Source organism: Tetrahymena thermophila (assembly GCF_000189635.1).
Source record: "Tetrahymena thermophila SB210 genomic scaffold scf_8254697, whole genome shotgun sequence".
In the NCBI taxonomy this organism is placed as follows: domain Eukaryota; phylum Ciliophora; class Oligohymenophorea; order Hymenostomatida; family Tetrahymenidae; genus Tetrahymena; species Tetrahymena thermophila.
Genome location: NW_002476463.1, coordinates 1807577 through 1829326, shown reverse-complemented (window position 1 = coordinate 1829326; position 21750 = coordinate 1807577). Strand labels below are relative to the sequence as shown.

Below are 21750 nucleotides of genomic sequence, written 5' to 3'. Positions count from 1 at the left end.
AGATATCAAATTTTATTATCTTTGCTTTCAAAAACTATTATGACTTGATTTAAATTGATTATTTGTTTATCATGCAATCCATATTACAATCATTTTATTTTTAAAAATTCATATAAAATAAAAAAAAAGAAAAACTAAAAAATAGATTTAATTAAAATTGATATTTAGTTATTAAGAATAATAATTTAATTCTGTAAAATATAAATACTATATAAATAAGAATAGTAATACTGAACTAGTACATTTATGAGGATATTTATTACTTTTTCAGTTCTATTTCTCAATTTTTATTTAAAATTTTAATCATTTTTTGAATTTTTTATGGCTTTAAAAAAAATATGAGAAAATATAAATTATTTAGAAATTATAAATTATCACAAGAATTAAAGTAAGTTTGAATTTTGCTATTTTTTTATTTAACTTCCTCTATAAAACAGGTTAAAGTAAATAATTAATTAAATTTTTGAAATAATCTATATTCTTGAGATAAGTTTATTTGTAGAAGAAAAATAGAAAGAAACTCTTCATATGAACTTTTGGTTTTTTAAATCTTATTGCAAAACAATTCTTGAAATAATAGAGGAGAAACCTAACTACAACTTTCCTATTCATCTATATAAACTCTTCATTTTAGTACTGTTTTTGCAATTATTAGGGTACACTCTTACTAATTACGAATCTAAGCACTTTTAAGATGAAAAAATTAGTTCAATTTCGCGAGCTAATGAAGTTGCTTCGCTTACCTTTTTGCTATTTTTAAAAGGAAATGATGCTCTCACAATAGGGTTCTTCGTTTTAATGCAATTTATAATATATAGCTATTTCTTTTATGTGGCTACTTTAGCATTCATTAAGAACAAAAGAAAATACATCTATTTGAAATATCTAAGTGTATTTAAATATGTAAACTAAATTTTAAATACTTACTTTACTCTGTTTAATTATATCTTCTTGATTCCTGTTATGGAAATCAACTTAGGAATGTTATTTTGTGGGAGTAGAAGCTTTCTTACTACATTGAGGACAAATAATTGTACTATCCCTATTTATATTACTATTTTTGCCTCTCTAGGAGCTTTGCTTGGTTTTTTTACCTCGATAGTAACAACTTTCTTTTTTAGAAATTATTAATTTGAAGAGTCTAACAAATTTAAAAGAAAATTTAGTAGCTTAATGGTTTTAATGCAAGTTTTAAAATGCAGTCTTAGCTTAGTTTATTACTTGGATTCTAAAATGACTGATTATTTAAAGTTCGTTATTTCATTGATATTTTCTTTATTCAATTTATTAGATATATATCTGAACATTCCTTATAGAGATTTACAGATATTAAAATTTTATACAATGTGCTCTTCATACTACTTTTCCATAAGTGTGGTCTGCAATATTTGGATATTTGGAAATAATCTCATATAGGGTTATGAACTTTTTTACTATATAATTTTGTTTGGTATTTTATCTAAAAGTACATTTTAAGCTTTAATTCTTTACAGATATAATTCTATTTTGAAGTGCAATTTCTATCTTAACTAATCTCATTTTTATGATAAAAAAATAAATTTGATTGATGTTTATTTGGAATAGCTGATAGCTTTGACTAAAGAATGCTCTCATAGTGAAAGTGCAAAGTGTTAGTTAATAGAATTACTTCAACTTCATTTTTCTAACTGTAATTAAAATCAATGTATTTGCAAATAAACTTAAAAATCCTATTTAATTAAAAAATAAAGAGTTGATGCAAACTACATGAATGATTTGATAAATGGTATTTTCTTATGGGTTTTAGATAAACACCAAATAAAAAAAAATCAAGGTGACATGGAGCATCTAACTTTAAAATATATCTCATTCTTATATCAATTTTATGGGAACTCGCCCAAAGCTTACTTCCAAATAAAATAGTACTTATCAAAAAACTAAAAAAAATCATCAAGTTACTTTAAAATGGTATCTTAAGTAATATGTAAAGCTATTGAGAATACACTTGATCATAGATTAGAGCAATCAAAAGAATCTTCTGACTAAAATTAAAGCTTCATATAAAGAAATTAAGAGTTAACAGTGTATACAGTTATTTAGATTGATTAAGTCTGCTCTAGATTTATTCCTCTTATTATTGATTGTATCCAAAATAAGGTAAATTTCTGGTAAAATATGCTAAAGGGATATAATACAATGGATAATTTTTAAATAAGAAGTTTAGGATTGGCTGAAAATATTTAAAGATTAAGCAAGCAGTTTCACTTTAAACTAAGATAAATAGACAATTTTGTCCAATAATATGACAGCTATCAACTTAAAAAGCTTAAAATGCTTTTTTATTTAATTGTACTCAACGACACAATTAAAGCTTAAAAATTAGATGAAGAAGGAGATGATATTAAAAACAGAGATATGCTAAAAAGTGTAGATATTATTCATTCATCTAATTTCATCAAAGGAAATATTTAAACAATTATAATTAGCTTAAGCTAGAGAATTGGTAAAATTGTCTCTAAAAGGGACCAAAAGTTTATGGAATTTTTCGGTTATGATAAAGAAGAAGCAGGTTCAATAGAAAAAATTAACGATTTAATGCCATTGTATATATCAAGGTTGCATGATTAATTCTTGATGCATTATGTCTAAAGAGGAAGTAGCTAATTAATATAAAACAATTTTTTTTCTTTTATCTAAACAAAGGAGGGTTTTATTTAGCAAGCAAAAATTTATATTGATTACATATTTACTACTGCAGATGATTTTTAAATGGCTGGCAATATTTTGAAAATTAATTCTGCCTATGATTTTATGATATTTAATAGAAAAGGACTAGTTGTTGGTGTTACTTAAAATCTCATTTCAATGCTATTTAGCGAAGTAAAAAAAGTACCTAAAATAAGCTAAATATTACACAAATACTACGCCTTCATATTTTTTAAAGAAATATTGAAAATTTTCAAACAAAAAAGAGAAGAAATAAAAAAAACTTTATCATAAGACGAGATGAATGTACAACTAGAAAAAACTAGCAAGGGTTGGCTTAATCTATCTGAAAGTTTTGAATAAGTAATGACATAATTTACTCATTATATAGATTATTGCCAAAAAAATTCAAAAGACATAAAGAATACTATAGATATTTCCTAAATTGATATTTTAAGTGAATAGACCTTGGATTTTTTTGAATAATTTTAAGCTTTTAAATTATTGAGAAAGAACATAGGATCTAATTAAAATTTAAGCTCTTAAGATTTGAAATCTAGATTTGGATATAGCAAAGATTCTAAATCATTGAAGTTATATTAAACAAGATTATTTTTTAAATACTCTCTTCATTTAAGTTAGTTTGATCTTAATAAATAAGAAAGGGATTCAAATAAAGAGGCATATTTTATTTTAAAATTTCATGATTTAACAATCAATAAAAAGCCTATTGGTAAGAAAATGGAATTCACAAAAAGTATGATTACTTATCTGGGTGCAACGACAAGTATTGGTTTGTTATCATAATTTGGCTCATAGCTGTCAAGGCTTTAAACTTTAAACTAAAATAGCTTTAAAGACTTTTAAAGTATCAAGTTAACTATGAACACAAGCTCTTGTTCTTCTAAATTTAAAGACATACCAATTAGAATGATTAACAGTTTAGTGAGAATGAAATCCTAAAACCAAAACGGATTAAACTAAATCGAAACAGAGAATTAACCTTAAGAAAAATCTAACAATGCTGTTTCTATTTTTTCAAATAAAATGTTAGAAAATATAAAAAGTAAAAGATAACAAATTAAATAGAATATTGATACACCAAGAGGTCAGTAAAAAGATAACTTAAATGAAAATTAAAGAGATAATCATGAAGGAAATATGTCCAGTTAGAATGAGAGTGACCAAGATCAAGATGAAAGTGCTTCAGACGAATATTAAAATGATAATCAATAAATTTAAGAGGTTATATCAAGTGAAGAAGAAGAAGAAGAGGGAGATAAAGAATAGAAGCTTAAAAGTCTTTTAGGTCAAATTAATATGCATGAGGAATTCCATAAATCTTAGGCTAAAAGCCAAAATCATTAAATCCTGAATAAATTTAAAATGACTGAAAATTATATTAAATCTATTGACCCAAACTACCATATTAAAAAAGTTCTATAGCATAATTCCAAGCTAAGTTAATTCAGTATTGCACTTGAAAATGCTATACTTGAGGCATAAATGGAGATGATGTAAGAATAAAGAATCCTTGAAAAAGTTAAATCCATAATTGAAGTTAAAGAATCTTCATCAGACCCTATAGTGCTGAATAAAAACAGCTCTAATGACAGAATAGATACAACTTAGATTTTTGACTAATTTTCTAAATAGAAAATTGAAAGTCGTAGCAGCTTAACAATAGATGATAGTCATAGGCTATTTTAGCAGTAATCAAACTAATCAAAAAAGAACTACTTTGAATATGCTAGCAAAGATTCTATTATTTAAAATGCTTCTGGGGGAAAAGACTCTCCTTCGCTTTTTAAAAAAATATCAGCAGATTTATCCCCAATTCCAAAATAAAAAGAAAATCCCATAATATAAAATAGAAAAAGCCAGTTTACATACTACTAAGAAGCTTCAAATGATACAACACTCTATTCTTTTATCCATAATAACCAATAAGAAAATTCGATAAGCAATGTAGATCATACTTAAAAACCAGTATTTTAGAACCCAAATGAACTGGCCTATACATTTAATGATTACACTTAACAGATTAATACACCATCTTTAGGTAATAAACATTTGTTTATATATTTTTATTTTTGTTAATTATAATTAAATATTTATTTAGGAAGTAATAACGATATAGGAGAAGAATAGAAAGAATAAGTACCTAAAAATATTTTTTTAAAAAATTTTCAGAATATTCCAAGAAAGTAAAAATAAAATGAAGATGAGTAAACAATAGATGAAAGCAGTTAAAAAGATAACTATAATTTTGATTTTAAATTTCAAAAGAGTATTGACTAATAAGAAGATATAGACAGATAGTTAGAAGAAATAAAATCATAAAAAAAGAAACGATAGAAAGATAAAATTATTCTGAAACAATAGATGTCATTAAAATCTACTAGAAAGACTATTTACTCTAACTAAGACAGAAAAAATGTTTAGATAAATCTTTTATTATAAAAAGGATTAAAAAAAGATGAAAACATAAAGGAAATGTTTGAGGGAAGTGTGAAATCAAATTCTTCATCTACAAGAACTAGATATGGAGGAATCTTTTTGAGAGGTAAATATTTAATTTTGCAAATTAATGAATTAACCAATTAATTATTAAATTAGAAATATTGTCCTCTAATAGATTACCAATAACAGCTCAGTATTACAAAGCAATTTTGTTTTTTTTCTTTGTATCCTTTGCAGTTCTAAACATAATCAGTCTAAATGTAATTTCAACAACAATGAATGTAAATAATAATTTTATTTTATTTATACTATTTTTAAATATCTAATTTAAATTTAAATTTTTCCTTACCTTAAATTCTCATTAATTAAGTCCTATCCTCTCCAAATTTTATGCTAGATTGATGGCCTAGAAATTGTTTATTTTTTAAAGGCCTTAATTTAAAGAAGCATTTATTAATGAGGATTGGTGGTGTATTAAATTTATTTTAGTTTATTTTGACAAGAAAATATAATATTTATCGTTTTTATTAAAATAATAACAAGAGTTTTTCTGCATATATTGCAATTATTAGAGTACCAAGACAATTTTAAAGATAATATAGCATTGCCTTAATGGGAAAGTATGCATAATAACAAATAAATCTAGGTTATCTTAAAGATGATTCTAATAACACACTTCTTAATATGTCTTAAACTTATATATCTCGCTCTTTTACAGCTTACAACCAATAATATGTTAATAATTCTTAAATTGTAACTGAAAGTTGGGAAGAAATAAAGAATTCAGATTTTTATTATGAAACATATACCTTTTTTAAAAATCATCAACCATAATAATAGTAGCTTATACTAAATATGATTTACGAAAATGTACTGACATAAATGATGTTTTTACAGTCAAATTAAGCACTTATATAACAAACTGATAGCTTTCTTTTTTTAAAAAAGAATTATTTAATATTCTAAAAAGATATTATTTATTAAGTCTAAGATTTAATTGATAAAGTTTCTAATACAGTCAATAGTTTGTCTAATTCATTTACAATTATTTCTATCATTGCAATAATATCAATTTTAATTGTTGGAATTGTATTTATTCCATTAATTTATAACATAAATATGTATCAAGAATAAATTCTAATGATTATAAGTAAAATAAATAAGGAATAAGCTGAAATTGAAATCAACAAGTTAGCAATAATTAAACAGCTAATAAATACTGATTTATGGGATTGGCTTAAATACAATTATAATGGTATCTTATGGATGAGATATGAATAATTTGATTTGAATGGTGTTCATCGAAACTAAAAAGTAAGTTCAAAAATTGAAATTAATAATAGTAACAAAAGAAGCTAAAATTTACAATCTCTTATATTTGTTTAAAAGCTTAGTGTTTTCAAAAGAATTTGGGTTTAATTAATTCTAATAATAGGATCTGTATTTTATTTTGCCTTTATCATATACTATATTAATTCTTAAAATCCAATACTGAAATTTCCAGTTTTAAAAAATTTTAACACATTTAAAACACACTTATCAATAAATTCGATTAAAATATGTGGTTCAATTTTAGCATTTGATAGATACATGGCATAATATATTAAATATTATGACATATCAGATATTAATGACTTTAAAGATTGCTTGTAAAATAACATAAATTAATTAAGTGATTATATGAATATCAATTAAAATCTCGTTTATGATAATTCTAATCCATTGGATAGCACATAAAGAAAAATAATTAAAGATCTTTATGAAGGAAATGTATGTAATATAGTTACTTAATTTCCTTGCTTACCAAATGATCTAACAAATAACCTTGGTGTAAGTTAAATCTACATTTAACTTACTAAATGTATACTAACCTTTCCATAAATTTTTTATTTTTCTCCATCAGATCCTTTAAATAATGACTAAATTAAAAATTATTTGAATGATGATTGCTATAAGATTTATACGTTTCTAGCATTTAATAGATAAGATGAAGTACCTCATCTGTTTAGTTCAAATGTAAATTAAAGTATTTCCCTAATATCAAATAATATTTAAACATTTCTTACATAATATCTTACAATACTTGGTATATTACTTGGAATTTTCATAGCTATTTCATTAACAATAAACTGGATTTATCTTAGGAAGAGGTTACTATTAATGAACTTATTACTAACTCTAATACCAGAAGAAAAATTGTCAGAAGAAATAATCCTCAATATGCTTAAAAAGTTGAGACATTAATGATAATTAATTTAATAATAATCTATTTAACATTTTCAAATATATATTATTCAAAGAAGTATATTACATATTTTGTATATTTATTTAAAATTTAAGCTTTAAAATTATATCAAAAGAAAATAATCAGTTAAGTTAATCTTCTTGCAATAAAATTAATATTTTAAGCAAAAAAATTTTTGAAAAAGCTAATAAATTAAAATTGATTGTGAAAAATTCAATCTTTTTAATGTAAACTTAATTTATAATTTTATTTAAAATTCTAAATTGATTTTTAAAACCTTTTAATAAAATAATTATTCCATGAAAGTATTTTCAAAACACATTTGGCTGTACCTTAATAAAATAAAATCTTAATTAATGAAGAATTACAGAATTTTATTATTATAAAATAAAATTGAATCTTTGCTAAATAAAATATAATGAATTTAATTGTTACTGATTATTTTTGATATTTGAAAAGGCTGTTTTATTTATAGTTGCAATTTATGTATGTATGTAATATATACCAAAATATCTTTTTAAAATTTGATTCTGAAAATTTTTACAAAACAATTATAAAATTTAAAATAAGTTTAAATAATTGATATATTGATTGATTGATTTTAGAGACAAATAGATCATATTAAAATACATAAATATAAATTAGAATTATCCAAATTTAATAGCAAGCATAATGAGCGCGGGAACAAAATTTATTATACCAATAAAATTTGTCTTGATTATATTTCATCTTTTAGTTGTTACTATAACCATTTACTCTCCTGTATTTCAAAATGTTTTTTTAGTAGAAATTAATCCATTTTAATGTAATAAATAAATAGATTTAAAATATATATGCTGGAATACCTGCGAATACGCCAATAGGAGAAAAATCTTTTTACACTCCTGCATTTAATGAGTAACTTTAGAATAAATTATTCTATAAAAATTATACTATAATCAAAATAAATTAACTAATTATTTAGAACTTAAGCTGTCGGATCCATAAATTTATTGTTTCTAATTATCGAGCTATGTATTTTAGTTTTTGGTCAAAACCTATTTTACGATTTTTTCAATTCACTATGTAACTAACTAACATTTATTGGCTTTTATCTTTCATTATAAAACAATAAAACTATTTAACGAAATAGAAATTTTCATTCATTTTATTGGTGCATTCCTTACAACTTGGTATATAATAGAAGGTTGGAATTATAGATCACTAAAATATATATTCGGAGTCTTTACGTAAAATAAATATTAAATCATTTAAAATAATGAATAAATATAATCTATGATTTTTTAATTTTAATAGAGTTATTCCTATGTGCTTAGAATTCTTCCCATTAGTAATTTATTTGGTTTAAAAATCAAAGTAAATGTGATAGAATAATTTTATGTGCACTAACTTTAATTCAATTCAAATAAGAATCTAAAAAAAATGGACACTTGGCTAATTAAATTAAATTAATTTCACATATTTAGTATTTTATTTTTATATATTTGTTTCTAATTGTATGGCTTTTAAAAAAATAAAAATAAACAAAAATGTCTGTATAAATCTATTTGAATTTTATACAAAACATATAAATATAAATATTTTAATAAAACGAAATAAGATAGCCTTATTATAAGAAATAAATTTTAAAGTATACTCAATCAAATATCAAATATGGAAAGAGAAATGATAAAATTAAAAAAATAAAATTAAAATTATTCATTTCATTTTTTTAATAAATTTAAAGATATATATATTTTTTAAATGTTTTGTTTATAAAGAGGGCTATTAAATATTTTTCCAAATTCCTTGCCATAACAATAATATTTTAAAGAATTTTGAAAAAAAAATATGAGAAATATTATAAAAGTAAAACAACTTTATCAAATATTTTAATAAAATTTCTATCTAAAATTAAACAAAAATATTTGGTTAATAATAATTTTTACTTTTTTAAATAAATTTTTAAATAGTATTTATTTTCATTTTTTAATATAAAAAAGTATATATCAAACTAAATAATATCTCTTAGATTATAAATTATTTCTATATATGTGAATAATTTGATAACTTAATTTGTCATAGACAATATCATTCATTTTAGATAATCATAGAGATCATATACAAGCACCATATGAGCAATGACCATAACAGCACTTTGTAAGACCCTAACATATTTAGCAAAATACATCAGGATCATCGTTTTTAAATTCACCAGACCTAGGACCACCAAAAGATTTTCCAACACATTCTAGTTCGTCTGTGCAAATTCCATCACCACAGCAATAATGAGAACCACATTCTTAACAAATTTCAGGATCATAATAAGGACTTAATTTAGTAAAAACACCATAATGATTATGTTTAGGAGCTTGATTTTTTTGAATAAAATATAGAGCAGCTCCTGTCAAAATAAGGATTAAGGCTATAGTAGTTAATTTACTTGTATTCATTAGCTTATTATGGTTAGATTTTATTTTGTAGTTTGTTTTAAATTATAATAAAATTTTGAAATCTAAATTAGGTTTGGTATTTAAACTGTTAACAACCTAACAAATATTAGACTAAAATTACACATTTAGGGAATCTAAATTGATAAAAGAATAAAAAAATAAATTTAATATTTAAAAATAATAGACAGATGATCAGAAATCCTGGAAATCAAATCAAAAATTTTATTTAATCACACTTAAACCTATTAAAAATATTGAGAAAAATAAAAGCTTAATATGCATTATCAACACAAATACATATAAGACAAAATAAATTTAGTAATTTTAATTTTTAAAATAATAAAAGAATTAGTTTGTAAATCAATAAAGAACAAGAATAAAAGTAAATGTATTAAAAATACAAAAAGAAAATAATCAGTGTTTAAATAAATGCTTATTCTCTCATTTGCCTTTAATTAGTAATTTAAAAGTTAATATTTGTTGTTTAATATTAGATTTAGACCTCAATTTCAGATTTACTGTATTTTATATAGTTTTACCTTGTATTCTAAAATAAGGTATGAGGCCAAGAGATTTTTTTTCAAATATTGTCAAATCTAAAAAATGAAAAACAATATAATATCAAAAAATTTGAAATAAGGTTTATTTTAGAAATTAATTATGGTCTTTCATGCAATGGTAATAATAGAATATGAAAATTAAAAGTAAAACAAACAGTTTGTTTGAATAATGGATTTAATAAATTATTTAAATAGATATTAAAATAATTTTATTTTGTTAAATAATTTTGAAATAACTTGCAAGTTTTATATAATGAATCTAATTTATCTTCATAGATGAATGCCTCTGAAAAGATTAAATTATCAAAACAAATTATTAAAGAAAAGATAATACAAGATTAATCTAAAAATTGTAAACTCCAATAATTTGAAAAAAAAATAATTGAAATTATTAATTTAGAGTTTTACTTTCATTTTTATAATTGAAAAAGCTCTACTTATAAAAATTTATCTTTATCTAATGACAATTTCCGGTAAGATTAAATAAGAAAGTAAAATAATAAAAGAAAATAGATTTTAATCAAAGCTTTGCAAACCTTCTATTATTAAGTTAAAATTTTTGAAATTTAATGAATAGATAGACAAAAAATTAGCAAACGATAGAAATTATATAAAAGATTTATTTTGTAACTGAGATAATGAATTACCTAATATAAATACTTAAATTATTTTTGTGTTATTAAATAAAATATCTTACATAAATATTTAGTAATTACTATCTGATTAATTGGTAAAAAAATTTTGATATTTCAAGCTATATTTTTATATAACAGATATTTTGCTATGAATACAATTTTCTTTTAACAGTGATGAATGTTTTTTAATTTTAAATTTTTGATGAAATAATTTTTTATCAATAATAATTGTAAATTTTAACTTCTAATAATATAATTATATTTTTCATGTTTTTATTTTAATAAGTATTTTCTTAAAAACAACTCATTTAAAGTATGCTTTGTATTGAAAGAGTAAAAAAAATCTAAAATTTAACTTTTTATTGATGTTAATTGGAACATTTTAATGATGATTGTAAATTATAAAATAAAAATTATTTATTTTAATTATTATATTGATTTATAATTTTCATAAGAATAGCGAATATTTTATTTTAAATATATTATAAAAATCCTTAAAAATTTTGAACTTTTTATTTTGGTTCCATCCCTAGTAAATAGTAAAAAACGTTTACATTTAATTAAACGTGATATTGGTTAAATTAAACAAGAAAATTTAGCTAATTATGTATCTTATTCATAAAGCCAATAATAAATAAATTTTTAAATCAAATTTTAATATTTAAGAATATAAAATATAAATAATAAATAATAAATTTAGTAAAATTGTTCATTTATTTGTTTATTTGAAAGTACAAAAATCTATCTATAAATAAATACGTTTTTAAATAAACAAACTATCTTACTTTAACTTAAAAAAATATTTATTATATTAATCATACTTTCTACTTCATGACAGTTTATTCTTCAACAATTTCATTTTTATTTTCAGATTTTAATATGTCTTTTTCTTAGAATATTTCGTTTGGAACATACGCTTCAAAATCTTTGTAATACTCAAAATCTAAAAGAGTCCTTTAATAATTGAAAATTTTAAATTAAAACATATTTAAAATTAAATAATTTAAATATAAAAGTTTAATAAAAATTACTTTCCACTCTACAATTAATTTATAATATTTTTATGATAGTTTATGAGTTTATTAATTTCCTTTGATTTAGCTTTATAGAAAATATCTTTTATTTAGCTTTGCTTTTCATTATATTTTGTTTGGATGTGAATATATATTTAGTCAGACATTATTTTTCCAGATTATATACCCTGCATAGCTGCAATTATATTTTATACTGCTTGACATGTATCAAACTCAAATTATAGCTCCTAGCTGTTAATTTTCAATTTTAGCTATTTATCTTTTTTTAAATAATTAAGATTAAAAAGAATCAAGGTCAAATAAATAAAAAGATAGATATACTTTAAGGAACTTCACCTTAATCGTAGTATAAATAACAGTTGTTAAATGGTATAACACTGTATATAATGTCATATAGTTTTTTTTCTCTAGCCTTGTTTTTTTGTTCAGGTCTTTATTGATAAAAATGAGCCATTTGTTACTTATTAAATTATAAATAATTAATTTACTGAAGTTTATCTTCCATGTATTAAGCAGAATGAATAACTATGTTGTTGATTCCAACAGTAAAATTTGCATTGATAGGTTTATCTTTTTGTTGATATTTCACATTATAAGATAATATAGCCTTAGGAGGTATTATATTGTCACTCTTAATAATAGATAATTTAGTTCTTCTAATTTTTAAAATTTCTAATTTGTTATCATGTTCTTATCTATGCAAATTTGCATCGTCATTATTATAAGTCGTAGTTGCTTTTTTAGGATATTTTTTGCAGAAATGATTAACTAAATTGAGCACTTCCACAATCAAATCTCTTTAAAAGCTGTATTTCGCTTTAAATTTAATTACACTTGTATTTGATTCTCTTTGTTTCACTGTTAGATATAATTCACCATTAACATAACCTGCATTTGCTCCCTTTATTTTTTTATTCAATAATTAATCTTTTTCTTAAATAAAAATGAAATGAATACCTCAATTTCTTTGAAGTTAAACTTAGGATCTATAATTTTGCCTTCTTTCGTCATTTAAACTGTCATCATTACAAAATCTAATGTTAGATTAACCTCATCCTATATTAAATTATTGTTTGTATATTTTACTTCTAGGAAACAATAAAGAATAAATGAATAAATAAAAGATAAAATTGAAAGTAATTATTACCAGTAATTTTGAATCCTTCATTCTATATAAATCAAATGATGCAAATTCATACATTTTGAATTCTGAATATTTTTTTTTAGTTATTTTGAAAGTAGAATAATTAATTCACTAAAAATAGTTTATTTATTTTAATTTAACAAAATACTTTGTTTTTGTTCACATCGCAACAAATCAGTAGGTTGGTATAATAAGCATCTAATTTTAAATAAGTAAAGATACTTTCTTTGCAAAGTTTCCTTATTTTTTACAAATTAAAATGTTAACCCAATAAAAATTATAAGTTCATAAGCATACTTTATATATGATATTCTTAGCATTTTACTCTTTAATCTCTTTATAATAAATATTGTCATTGAAATCAACTATATTTTCTTAGCTGAATACTGTATCTTCTATCACTGGATTAAAAATTAAATTAGGATCAAAAATTTCGCTATCTTCTTTTGTCTTGCGAGTAATATTTTAAAAATACTCTTCATCAGTATTATCTTTTTCAGCATCTTTCATATAAAAAGATTCCCTTTTTTTAAATTTAATCTTTTAACGCGCTCCGAAATTAATTTGAATAGATTATCTATTATTGTCTAAAATTTCATGCTAAAAAAAATAATTTTTACAATTAATCTTATGTGATAGGATTAAAATGGCGGCCAATTGTGTAAAATGATCCAAAAGGCTCAAATTATTTATCTGTAATAAGCTACTAAAATATATTGGTTGAAGGCTCTTCCTTTTAAATTACATCCTTTTTAATATCTTTAATTATCATTTGAGTATGTAAGTATGTATGAATTAAATGCAATAAATAATCAATAAAAAAATATTTAGTTATTTTAATGCTTAATTTTTTACTTAATTAAATTAATTTCTAAAATTGAATTGATTTGCATACAAACAAACAACAAATAAATTATGTTCGGTTAAAAATTTTGATAAATTTGTTTATTTTAGTTGATAAATTAAAGATTTTTACATGAATATTTGAAAGAGATAATTATATAAATAAGCAAAGATAATAATAAGATGATGAGTAAAAAAATATGGCCAATCAAAAATTATAAAAAATTTAACTTGGAAATCAAATTAAGAATTGTTTTTAATATAAATGAATGAGAATGCTATTCATAGTATAAATTCTCACTTGAACTTGTAAATATTTAAAAAATAAATATTTTAAAAATTGTTATTTATTATTAATTTAATCATAATATTCAGTTTTAAGATTTGACTTTTTTATTAACTTTTTCTAAATTTTATGTCTCTTGAACATAAGGATTTGGTCTCTTTTATTAGGAGGATGTTGGACTAGAAGGTGCTTTGTCTTAAATATTAAGATCTTCCATTAATTTTCTCTTTTTGTCTTCTAATTGCTTTTTTATCTTTTTAAAAAAATATTTTTTCAGTCAGAAAATAGATAAATTTATATTTAATTAATTAATTACCATTTCCTTCTTTTTTAAAGATTTTTATATGTTAAACATGTTGAAAATTTATTCTCTCAATTCTTCAAATATTTATTCGTTTTCTTCAGTGGCAATAAAGTCACTAGGGATACACAATTCACTAAGAACGAGAGAAAGCTATTTTATATTGAAAATATTGTTAAAGTCTTTATTATTAAATTTTTATAATAAAAATATATCAAATACCTTTTTGTTCATTTTTTCAGAAATAGGTAGTGGCTCATTCAACCATTTACCTCTCAAGTAACAAATACTTTCAGTTGGATTGCTGATCTCCTTTTTACCTTATTCGTGGATCTATTTATTTTAGTTAATTTTCAAAATATTTGTCAATAAACTTAATATATATTTTACTGTTTAAACGATCTTAACACAGTCTTCTTCATTGTCAATATCCTGGTAATATTTAAAACATAAAAATAAAATATTTTGCTATTCAAATAGAAATGAATTTACATTGTCATCATTCATTTATTCCTTTAACATTTTTTAGAGAGTTTGATGTTCTCTTTCTTCCTTTTTAATCTAAACCTCTATCCTTTTTAAACTATCCAATAAATTCTTCTCTTGTTCTGTTGTTTCTTTTGTTCTCATTAAAAACTTTTCTAATTCGAATTTTCTGACTCTTTCATATTCAGGGTCATATTTATAATTATATAAAGGGTGATTTTGCTGATTTCTAACTTCTAACAGTCTACGAGTGACAGAGTAGAATCTCTGTTTAATATCTTCAATGCTTCTACATCTCTTTTCATCGTATCTGTCAGCAATAATAATAAATCTTAAATCAAATCTTTAGCATAAATCCCAGAGGTATTTTGTTTCCTCATAATCCCAACTTGAGTCTAATTCCTTTTGTTTTGATTTTATTGTAAGCATAAATAATTTGAATTTGCTTGTAATTAAAAAAGCTTTATTATTTAAAGATAATAAATAAATTTCCTAACTATACCTTTAAATATTCGTTGTATTGTTCTTCATTAAAATCAACTAAATCTATTTTAATGTTAAATTTCTCACAAGAAAATAGTTTATCTTTGTCTGTTACAGGCACCCAATGTAAAATAGATGAAATTTATTAAGTTTTTTAAACTATAGGGCTATAAGACCACTAACGAACAGGTTCATCTTTTGATTTATTCTTTATAAATTAATATTTATTAAACAAAAGCTAAAATAATAAAATCTTACATTGCTAGTAGGAATAAGAGGGAACAATCCACCTGTAATATTCCAAACTTCTTTGTCTGCATATTCTAATAATAATTTATTATATTTGTAAGGTTAATATGCAAATTTTATGAATGGCAGCTTTATATTTTGCTTGAAATTATTTATTGTATTTATTTAAAAAATAAGTAAAATAATCACCAATATTTTTCTTTTTATTATCAATCAAGCGCTTCTTTTTCTTCCCTTAATCAGAAAAAAACATGACTAACTTTTAAAGACCTTCAGACATTTCTTTTATCTCTTTCTTATCAATTTATTGATTTCTTAAATTTATATTTTTTAGTAACTCTTTCTAAAATTATAAAGATTTTTAATATAAATATTTTGTTTTGTTAAAAGTTTGATTTGTGCGCTAAAATCTCTATGTTTCTAGCACCCAATCTTTCTTATAATTTTCTTATACATCCTATCATTAATAATTAATATAAGGTGTTAACTTTTATATCAAATCAAAATAAATGTTTAAAGTAGAAATTAAACAATATTAGATAAAAATCATTTTAATCTTTTAAAATAAATAATTTAAATTAATTTATTATTATTATTAAATGTAGCTTAAAGTTGCCCATTATTTAAATCAAGTTTTTTTTTTTCAAGTTACTGTAAAATATATAAAATAGAAATATCAAGTGATTCTTAAAGATTTTTTTAAAGTTAATAAGAAGTAGTTTTAATTTATTTCATTTAAAAGCTAACAAACTTTACGAGAAAAATATTTAATATTTATGCAAATAGTATAACATATTATTCATAATTAACTAATACTTATTTAAAATTAAATACTAATGTTTTAAAATTCATCCTAAAAACCAACTAAAAAGTTATTTAAGCTCTTAAATTTTATGTTTGTTTTCACTTTTATTTTTGATAATTTAAAATATTCATTCATAATTGTCCTAAAATTCATTAAATTTACCTTTTAAATCTATTATCATTTCTATTTATTTATTTTAAATTATTTTTACAATTTTAATATTTATTATTATTTAAATAAGAGTGGCTGACTATCTTAATTACTACAAGATCTCCTAGTTTTAAATTAACTTTAAAACATAATACTAAAATAACTTTTATTGCTAATTATGAGATTTAAAAATAATTTCATTAATTTGTATTAAAAAAAATATAAAATAAATTAAAAAATATTTGTGTGATTTATTTAAAATATTAATTTTTTTCTCAAAAAATAAATAAAAAACTTTTCTTTTCTTTTTCTTAATATTTACATAAAATTCTTTTAATCTTTTAAATATTAGAATATTTTATTTAATTTTATTGAGTTAAAGCATTAAACTCAAATAACTGAAATATTTAAAGCAAAAATCAATTAAAATTTAGATTACACATAATGGAAAAAGATTATTCTACTTAGCAATTAAAAGCTCGTTGATTTAATGAATGATACAAACTAAAACTTTATTCAGATAAAGATATTGTTATTTTTAATAAAATAGCTTTATTTTTGACCAAATTATTTATCAAGTATTTGATTGTTTTAGATTTTTTAGTAATGAATAGAAGTTTAAAGAAAATTTTGCCTATAATAGTATCAGATATTGATGGAGTTTTGATTCAGGAATAAAAAGCAATACTTGGAGTTCCTGAAGCTCTTAAGTAGGTGAGAAAGCCTTTAGGCTAATTACATCCAATTTAATATGCTAACGAATAAAAGTCGCAATTACCATTCGTATTATTGACAAATAATTAATATAACAATTCAACTGAACAACAAAGAATTGGAATTCTCAACTAGCAATTAGGTCTACTGAATCCTTATGAAATGATTACTCCAAATTAATTGGTAATGAATTATACCGCAATTAAGCCTCACTTATAATCATACAAAGATAAGCTTATTCTTGTAGCTGGAATAGATGAGGAGCATATATTTTTGAAAGATTCTGGAATCACTAATTTTATTACTTTAGAAGAATATGCTGCCCTTTTCCCTTTTTTAGTGCCAATTTCTAAAAGAAATTAAGCAGATGTTGAACCAACCCGCTAAAAAATTTAAAGTAAAATTTAAAAAATTTTAGGATTGAGTATTTGAAATATCTTTTATAAAAATATTTATAACTTAGACTATTAAAAGGAGAACTTTGATATGATATTTATTTGCATAATTAAATATTTACTTTAAAAAATAATTTATAAAATGTTTTTATTCTTATTTAACTTATTAAATTTATTAAATAGAAAGATTAAATCTTAGTGAAATTAACATATTAGAGCCTCTATAGATTAATGCTGTATTTATCTTAGGTGAAGTGGTTAAATGGGAAGAATGTGTTTAAATTATTTGTGATTTATTGACTACATCTGATGGAAGAATAGCTTAAGTATTTCCAAATCCTGCCCCTGAAAAAACCATTTAAATATATGTGAGTAGCAATACAATTATTTATAGAGAAAAAGGTTAATTACCTAAAGTAGGCTCTGGAATGCTTTAGTTAGCTATTGATCAATGTTATCAGCTTATGCATCACAAACCAATTCCTAAAAGCACATTTAAAACATTTGGCAAGCCTTAAAGATCAGCTTTTGAAGCAGCTTGTAATATTTATAATTAATTTATAAAATTTAAAATAAAGTCTTCATTTAAAAAATTTATTAAACATTTTTCTAAAGTATAAAAGGCCCTTGAACTTATTGATGAATAAAAGTATTAAGCCGGTTAAATTTACATGATAGGAGATAATTATAACTAAGATATTTTGGGTGCAAAAGAAATGGGATGGAAAACTATATTGGTTAAGTAAAAAAATAAATTAAAATATTAATATTTATTTATTTAATTTTAAATTTATTTTTTTACTTTTAGATAAGGATAGAACAAGCAAGGAGAAAAGCATAATAGTGATTATATAGTTAAAGATTTCTAACAAGCAGTCAAATTAATATTTAAGAAACACTAATTTAATTATGATATCTGAAGCTAATTTTTAAATTCATTTTAACAATAATATATTTTTATTATTTTTTATATTTATACAATCAAAATACCCATTTTAAATAAAAAAATCTTAAATATTGTAAACACTCTTCTCCTTTCTTACTTACTTATTCACGAAAATGTTAAATGAAGTATTCATTAAATTTAGTTAAAAATTATCAAAAGTCAATTGCAATGCTTGTTTCTTTTTTAGAGGAATCATGGTATTAAAAACTTTTAAGAAAAATTAATTGTATTAAAAATTTATTTTAATTTTAAACAAATCAGGTTTCTTATTAACAATAAATAATAAAGAAATTTATATTTTAATTTTAAAAAACTAATTTTATTTAAAATTTTCATTTTAATTTGTAATTTCAACGATTTTATTGATATAATATGCGCAGTAATTTTTAATATAGCGAATTGTACATAAATAATTAAATTACTTAATAAAAGAAATGATTCCAGCATCATATTTTTAAAAAGGTGATCAAATGTTTGCTGATTTTAAATGAAGATATTTTTTGCAGATTAAATTTGTAATAAATAATTGAAATACATATTGTTTATTTTATAATGGATCATATTTTTATACATTTAATAGTGAATTAGTTAATATACAATTAATTATGAGCATTTAAATTCTTCTCGAAATTTTATATTTTTGATTAACTTACTTGGCTTTTTGATAATAATTAATTATTAGTTAATTAAAATATATTGTTAATATATTCAAAAGGGTATGTCAGAAATAGTCTATGATGAAAATTTCATACGAAATTTTCTAAAAAAAACAATTGAAGATATAGCGACTCCATTTATAGAAAGAAGAATCAACTCAGGAGGCCATAAAGAAAACCTTCAAGGTAAATATTATCAAATATTCTAAGAGGCTTTTGGTTTTTTTACATTTTATTTGTAAATTTTAAATAGATGAAATTATAGAGCTTTTATAGATTATAAATGAAAATGAAGAGTAGATTAAGACATTGATATAGTTAGGATGTAATCGAAATTAGTTTATTAATTGTTATTAATTCATCTTTAATAAATATTAGATTATCTTTTAGAAAGAGGATAAGAAAATGTATAGGAAAAGTAAAATGAAATGGAGAATCTATAGTAACAAATTTATGATTGCGAGACATAAATTGAGTTTCATAAGCAAAGTGTTCACGAATATTAAGTAAAAAATAACTACTTTAACTCCTAATAAGAAACTTAAGATTAAAATTATCACTTAAATAACAGAGATTATATCATGAACAACTTGAAAAAAATAATAGACTACAGGATACTATTGCTTAAATTGAAAGCGAGTCTACAAGCAACTAAAAAGCTTATGAGAATATCAAAAAAGAACTTCAAAAACTGAGAACTCAATCTCAAAAAATGGGAGTAACAAGCATAAATTTATATAATATTGATTTTAAATAATTAATAATATATTTTTAAAATAGAAACCTGAAGATTTGGAAAACCTAAAACAAAATCTTTTGCTTCATTAGCAAGAAAACACAGATTTAAAAAGTTAACTTAGCTAATAAAAGACAGATAATAAACAATTAAGAGATGAATTTAGTAATTTAACAAAGACTTACGAAAAGTAAATTAAAAGTATGGAGAAAGTCGAATATGAAAACAAAAGTAATCTATTTATTTTAGTTTGTTTTTTGGCAAAAATATGAAATATTATTTAATGGAAAACAGACTAAAAGAATGTAATTAAAAACTTGGAGTTTAAGGTCAAAGAACAGAAGTCTAAGATTTAATAGCTAGAGGAATTAGTTAGCATTTAGATTAAAGAAATTGAGGAATTAAAGAAATAAAATAATTCCTTAGAGAGAGATATAGCTTCATTAGTAAATAAAGGAACTTAAAATTCCGTTTCATCACCTAAAAGTATTAGTAAGGCTGATTTAATAGCTTAGCAATTATTCACTGAATTAAAATCTTGTGATGAACCAGGCTTACTTGAAAACAGAGGAAGTGGTAATTTAACTCCTTCCTCAGCCTCAACAGCTGTATCAAATGCTAACACATAGGTAAGCAGCCAAAATAACATCAGTATAACAAATAAAGGTAAATTTAATAGCACTTTTGTAATAAATAACTAATTATTTATCCTATGAAAATTTTGAACTAGAAAACGAAAATAAAAAGAATAGCATGTAAATTTTCCTTTAAGCTCATGGTAATTTGCTTTCAGAATTAAAGGATTTCAAGGATGGCGAAATGTTTAATGAAAATGCTAATGTAACCCGAAATTCTCCTAGAGCTAGATCAAATTCTAAAGATAAAATTAAATTGGATGCAAATAATTTGAAAACAACAGGAAAAGTTACTAATAGTAAACCACAACCCATAAGAAGAGATCCTTACGAGGTAAAAAATTTGGACAAATCTATTTAAGCTATAATTTTTATTATGTAAAAAAGGAATTTTTTATGCTAACATCTTAATGTGTTAAGCTCAACTCTCCTTTCTTAGACGATATATTGGCCTTGGATTGCTCTGGCTACTACAAACAAGTTTTAGAACAATATATTCCATATCATAAAGTAATTTTAATTAATTGTACTTAGTTTAAGTTTAATTATTTTAAAAATAAAAGTGGTATAAATGGATAGAAGAGAAGCTTTACTCAATTAGAAAGTAATTATTATAAGAATAATAATAAGATTTATTACAACATTAACTCATTTAATATTGATCTTTAAAATAAATTATAAATAATTAATTTATCTTTATATTTTATTTTGTATTAGCTTCGCCCTAATAATTAATTTAACTAAAATTTTCTAAAATATTTAATATCCTGTTTTTAAATATTTATTGCAAATATTAATATATTAATTTTTATGATTTTAAGCTAAATTTGCTCATTCTATTTTTTAGAAAATTAAAACTCTCACAAT

General features: G+C 21.7%; 8 protein-coding genes across 8 annotated transcripts; 4 read left to right on the top strand and 4 right to left on the bottom strand. All coding sequences in view use genetic code 6, as the record gives it.

The window, feature by feature from the left end:
* Positions 1-608: 608 nt before the first annotated feature.
* On the bottom strand, positions 609-1412 carry TTHERM_000357139 (hypothetical protein; the record flags this gene model as incomplete). The annotated part of the gene is made up of 3 exons (XM_012796832.1): positions 609-750; positions 928-1112; positions 1344-1412. The coding sequence occupies 3 exons, from the start codon at positions 1410-1412 to the stop codon at positions 609-611; spliced, it is 396 nt and encodes a 131-aa protein (XP_012652286.1).
* A 334-nt stretch (positions 1413-1746) lies between these two features.
* Positions 1747-6643, top strand: TTHERM_00357130 (transmembrane protein, putative; the record flags this gene model as incomplete). Its single annotated transcript, XM_001010511.2, has 6 exons — positions 1747-4747; positions 4808-5251; positions 5305-5429; positions 5692-6018; positions 6313-6462; positions 6584-6643. The coding sequence occupies 6 exons, from the start codon at positions 1747-1749 to the stop codon at positions 6641-6643; spliced, it is 4107 nt and encodes a 1368-aa protein (XP_001010511.2).
* A 1422-nt stretch (positions 6644-8065) lies between these two features.
* Positions 8066-8759, top strand: TTHERM_000357129 (transmembrane protein, putative; the record flags this gene model as incomplete). The annotated part of the gene is made up of 5 exons (XM_012796831.1): positions 8066-8155; positions 8214-8290; positions 8358-8458; positions 8526-8622; positions 8690-8759. 5 exons carry the CDS (start codon positions 8066-8068, stop codon positions 8757-8759), a joined length of 435 nt encoding a protein of 144 aa, XP_012652285.1.
* Positions 8760-9489: 730 nt separating this feature from the next.
* On the bottom strand, positions 9490-9825 carry TTHERM_00357120 (transmembrane protein, putative; the record flags this gene model as incomplete). Its single annotated transcript, XM_001010510.1, has 1 exon — positions 9490-9825. One exon carries the CDS (start codon positions 9823-9825, stop codon positions 9490-9492), a length of 336 nt encoding a protein of 111 aa, XP_001010510.1.
* A 2024-nt stretch (positions 9826-11849) lies between these two features.
* On the bottom strand, positions 11850-13970 carry TTHERM_00357119 (hypothetical protein; the record flags this gene model as incomplete). The annotated part of the gene is made up of 8 exons (XM_001471160.2): positions 11850-12313; positions 12376-12485; positions 12543-12955; positions 13012-13110; positions 13202-13263; positions 13347-13437; positions 13496-13721; positions 13819-13970. 8 exons carry the CDS (start codon positions 13968-13970, stop codon positions 11850-11852), a joined length of 1617 nt encoding a protein of 538 aa, XP_001471210.2.
* Positions 13971-14412: 442 nt separating this feature from the next.
* TTHERM_00357110 (animal DNA methyltransferase 1 SANT/myb-like domain protein, putative) lies at positions 14413-16126 on the bottom strand (the record flags this gene model as incomplete). Its single annotated transcript, XM_001010509.3, has 8 exons — positions 14413-14580; positions 14644-14781; positions 14851-14961; positions 15019-15060; positions 15121-15516; positions 15617-15805; positions 15856-15920; positions 16036-16126. The coding sequence occupies 8 exons, from the start codon at positions 16124-16126 to the stop codon at positions 14413-14415; spliced, it is 1200 nt and encodes a 399-aa protein (XP_001010509.2).
* Positions 16127-17407: 1281 nt separating this feature from the next.
* On the top strand, positions 17408-18830 carry TTHERM_000357109 (HAD-family sub IIA hydrolase, TIGR01456, CECR5 containing protein, putative; the record flags this gene model as incomplete). Its single annotated transcript, XM_012796830.1, has 4 exons — positions 17408-17912; positions 18094-18450; positions 18526-18652; positions 18719-18830. The coding sequence occupies 4 exons, from the start codon at positions 17408-17410 to the stop codon at positions 18828-18830; spliced, it is 1101 nt and encodes a 366-aa protein (XP_012652284.1).
* A 744-nt stretch (positions 18831-19574) lies between these two features.
* On the top strand, positions 19575-21545 carry TTHERM_00357100 (hypothetical protein; the record flags this gene model as incomplete). Its single annotated transcript, XM_001010508.2, has 9 exons — positions 19575-19698; positions 19766-19837; positions 19891-20018; positions 20084-20230; positions 20293-20479; positions 20543-20914; positions 20979-21217; positions 21271-21393; positions 21447-21545. 9 exons carry the CDS (start codon positions 19575-19577, stop codon positions 21543-21545), a joined length of 1491 nt encoding a protein of 496 aa, XP_001010508.2.
* Between the last annotated feature and the right edge of the window lie 205 nt (positions 21546-21750).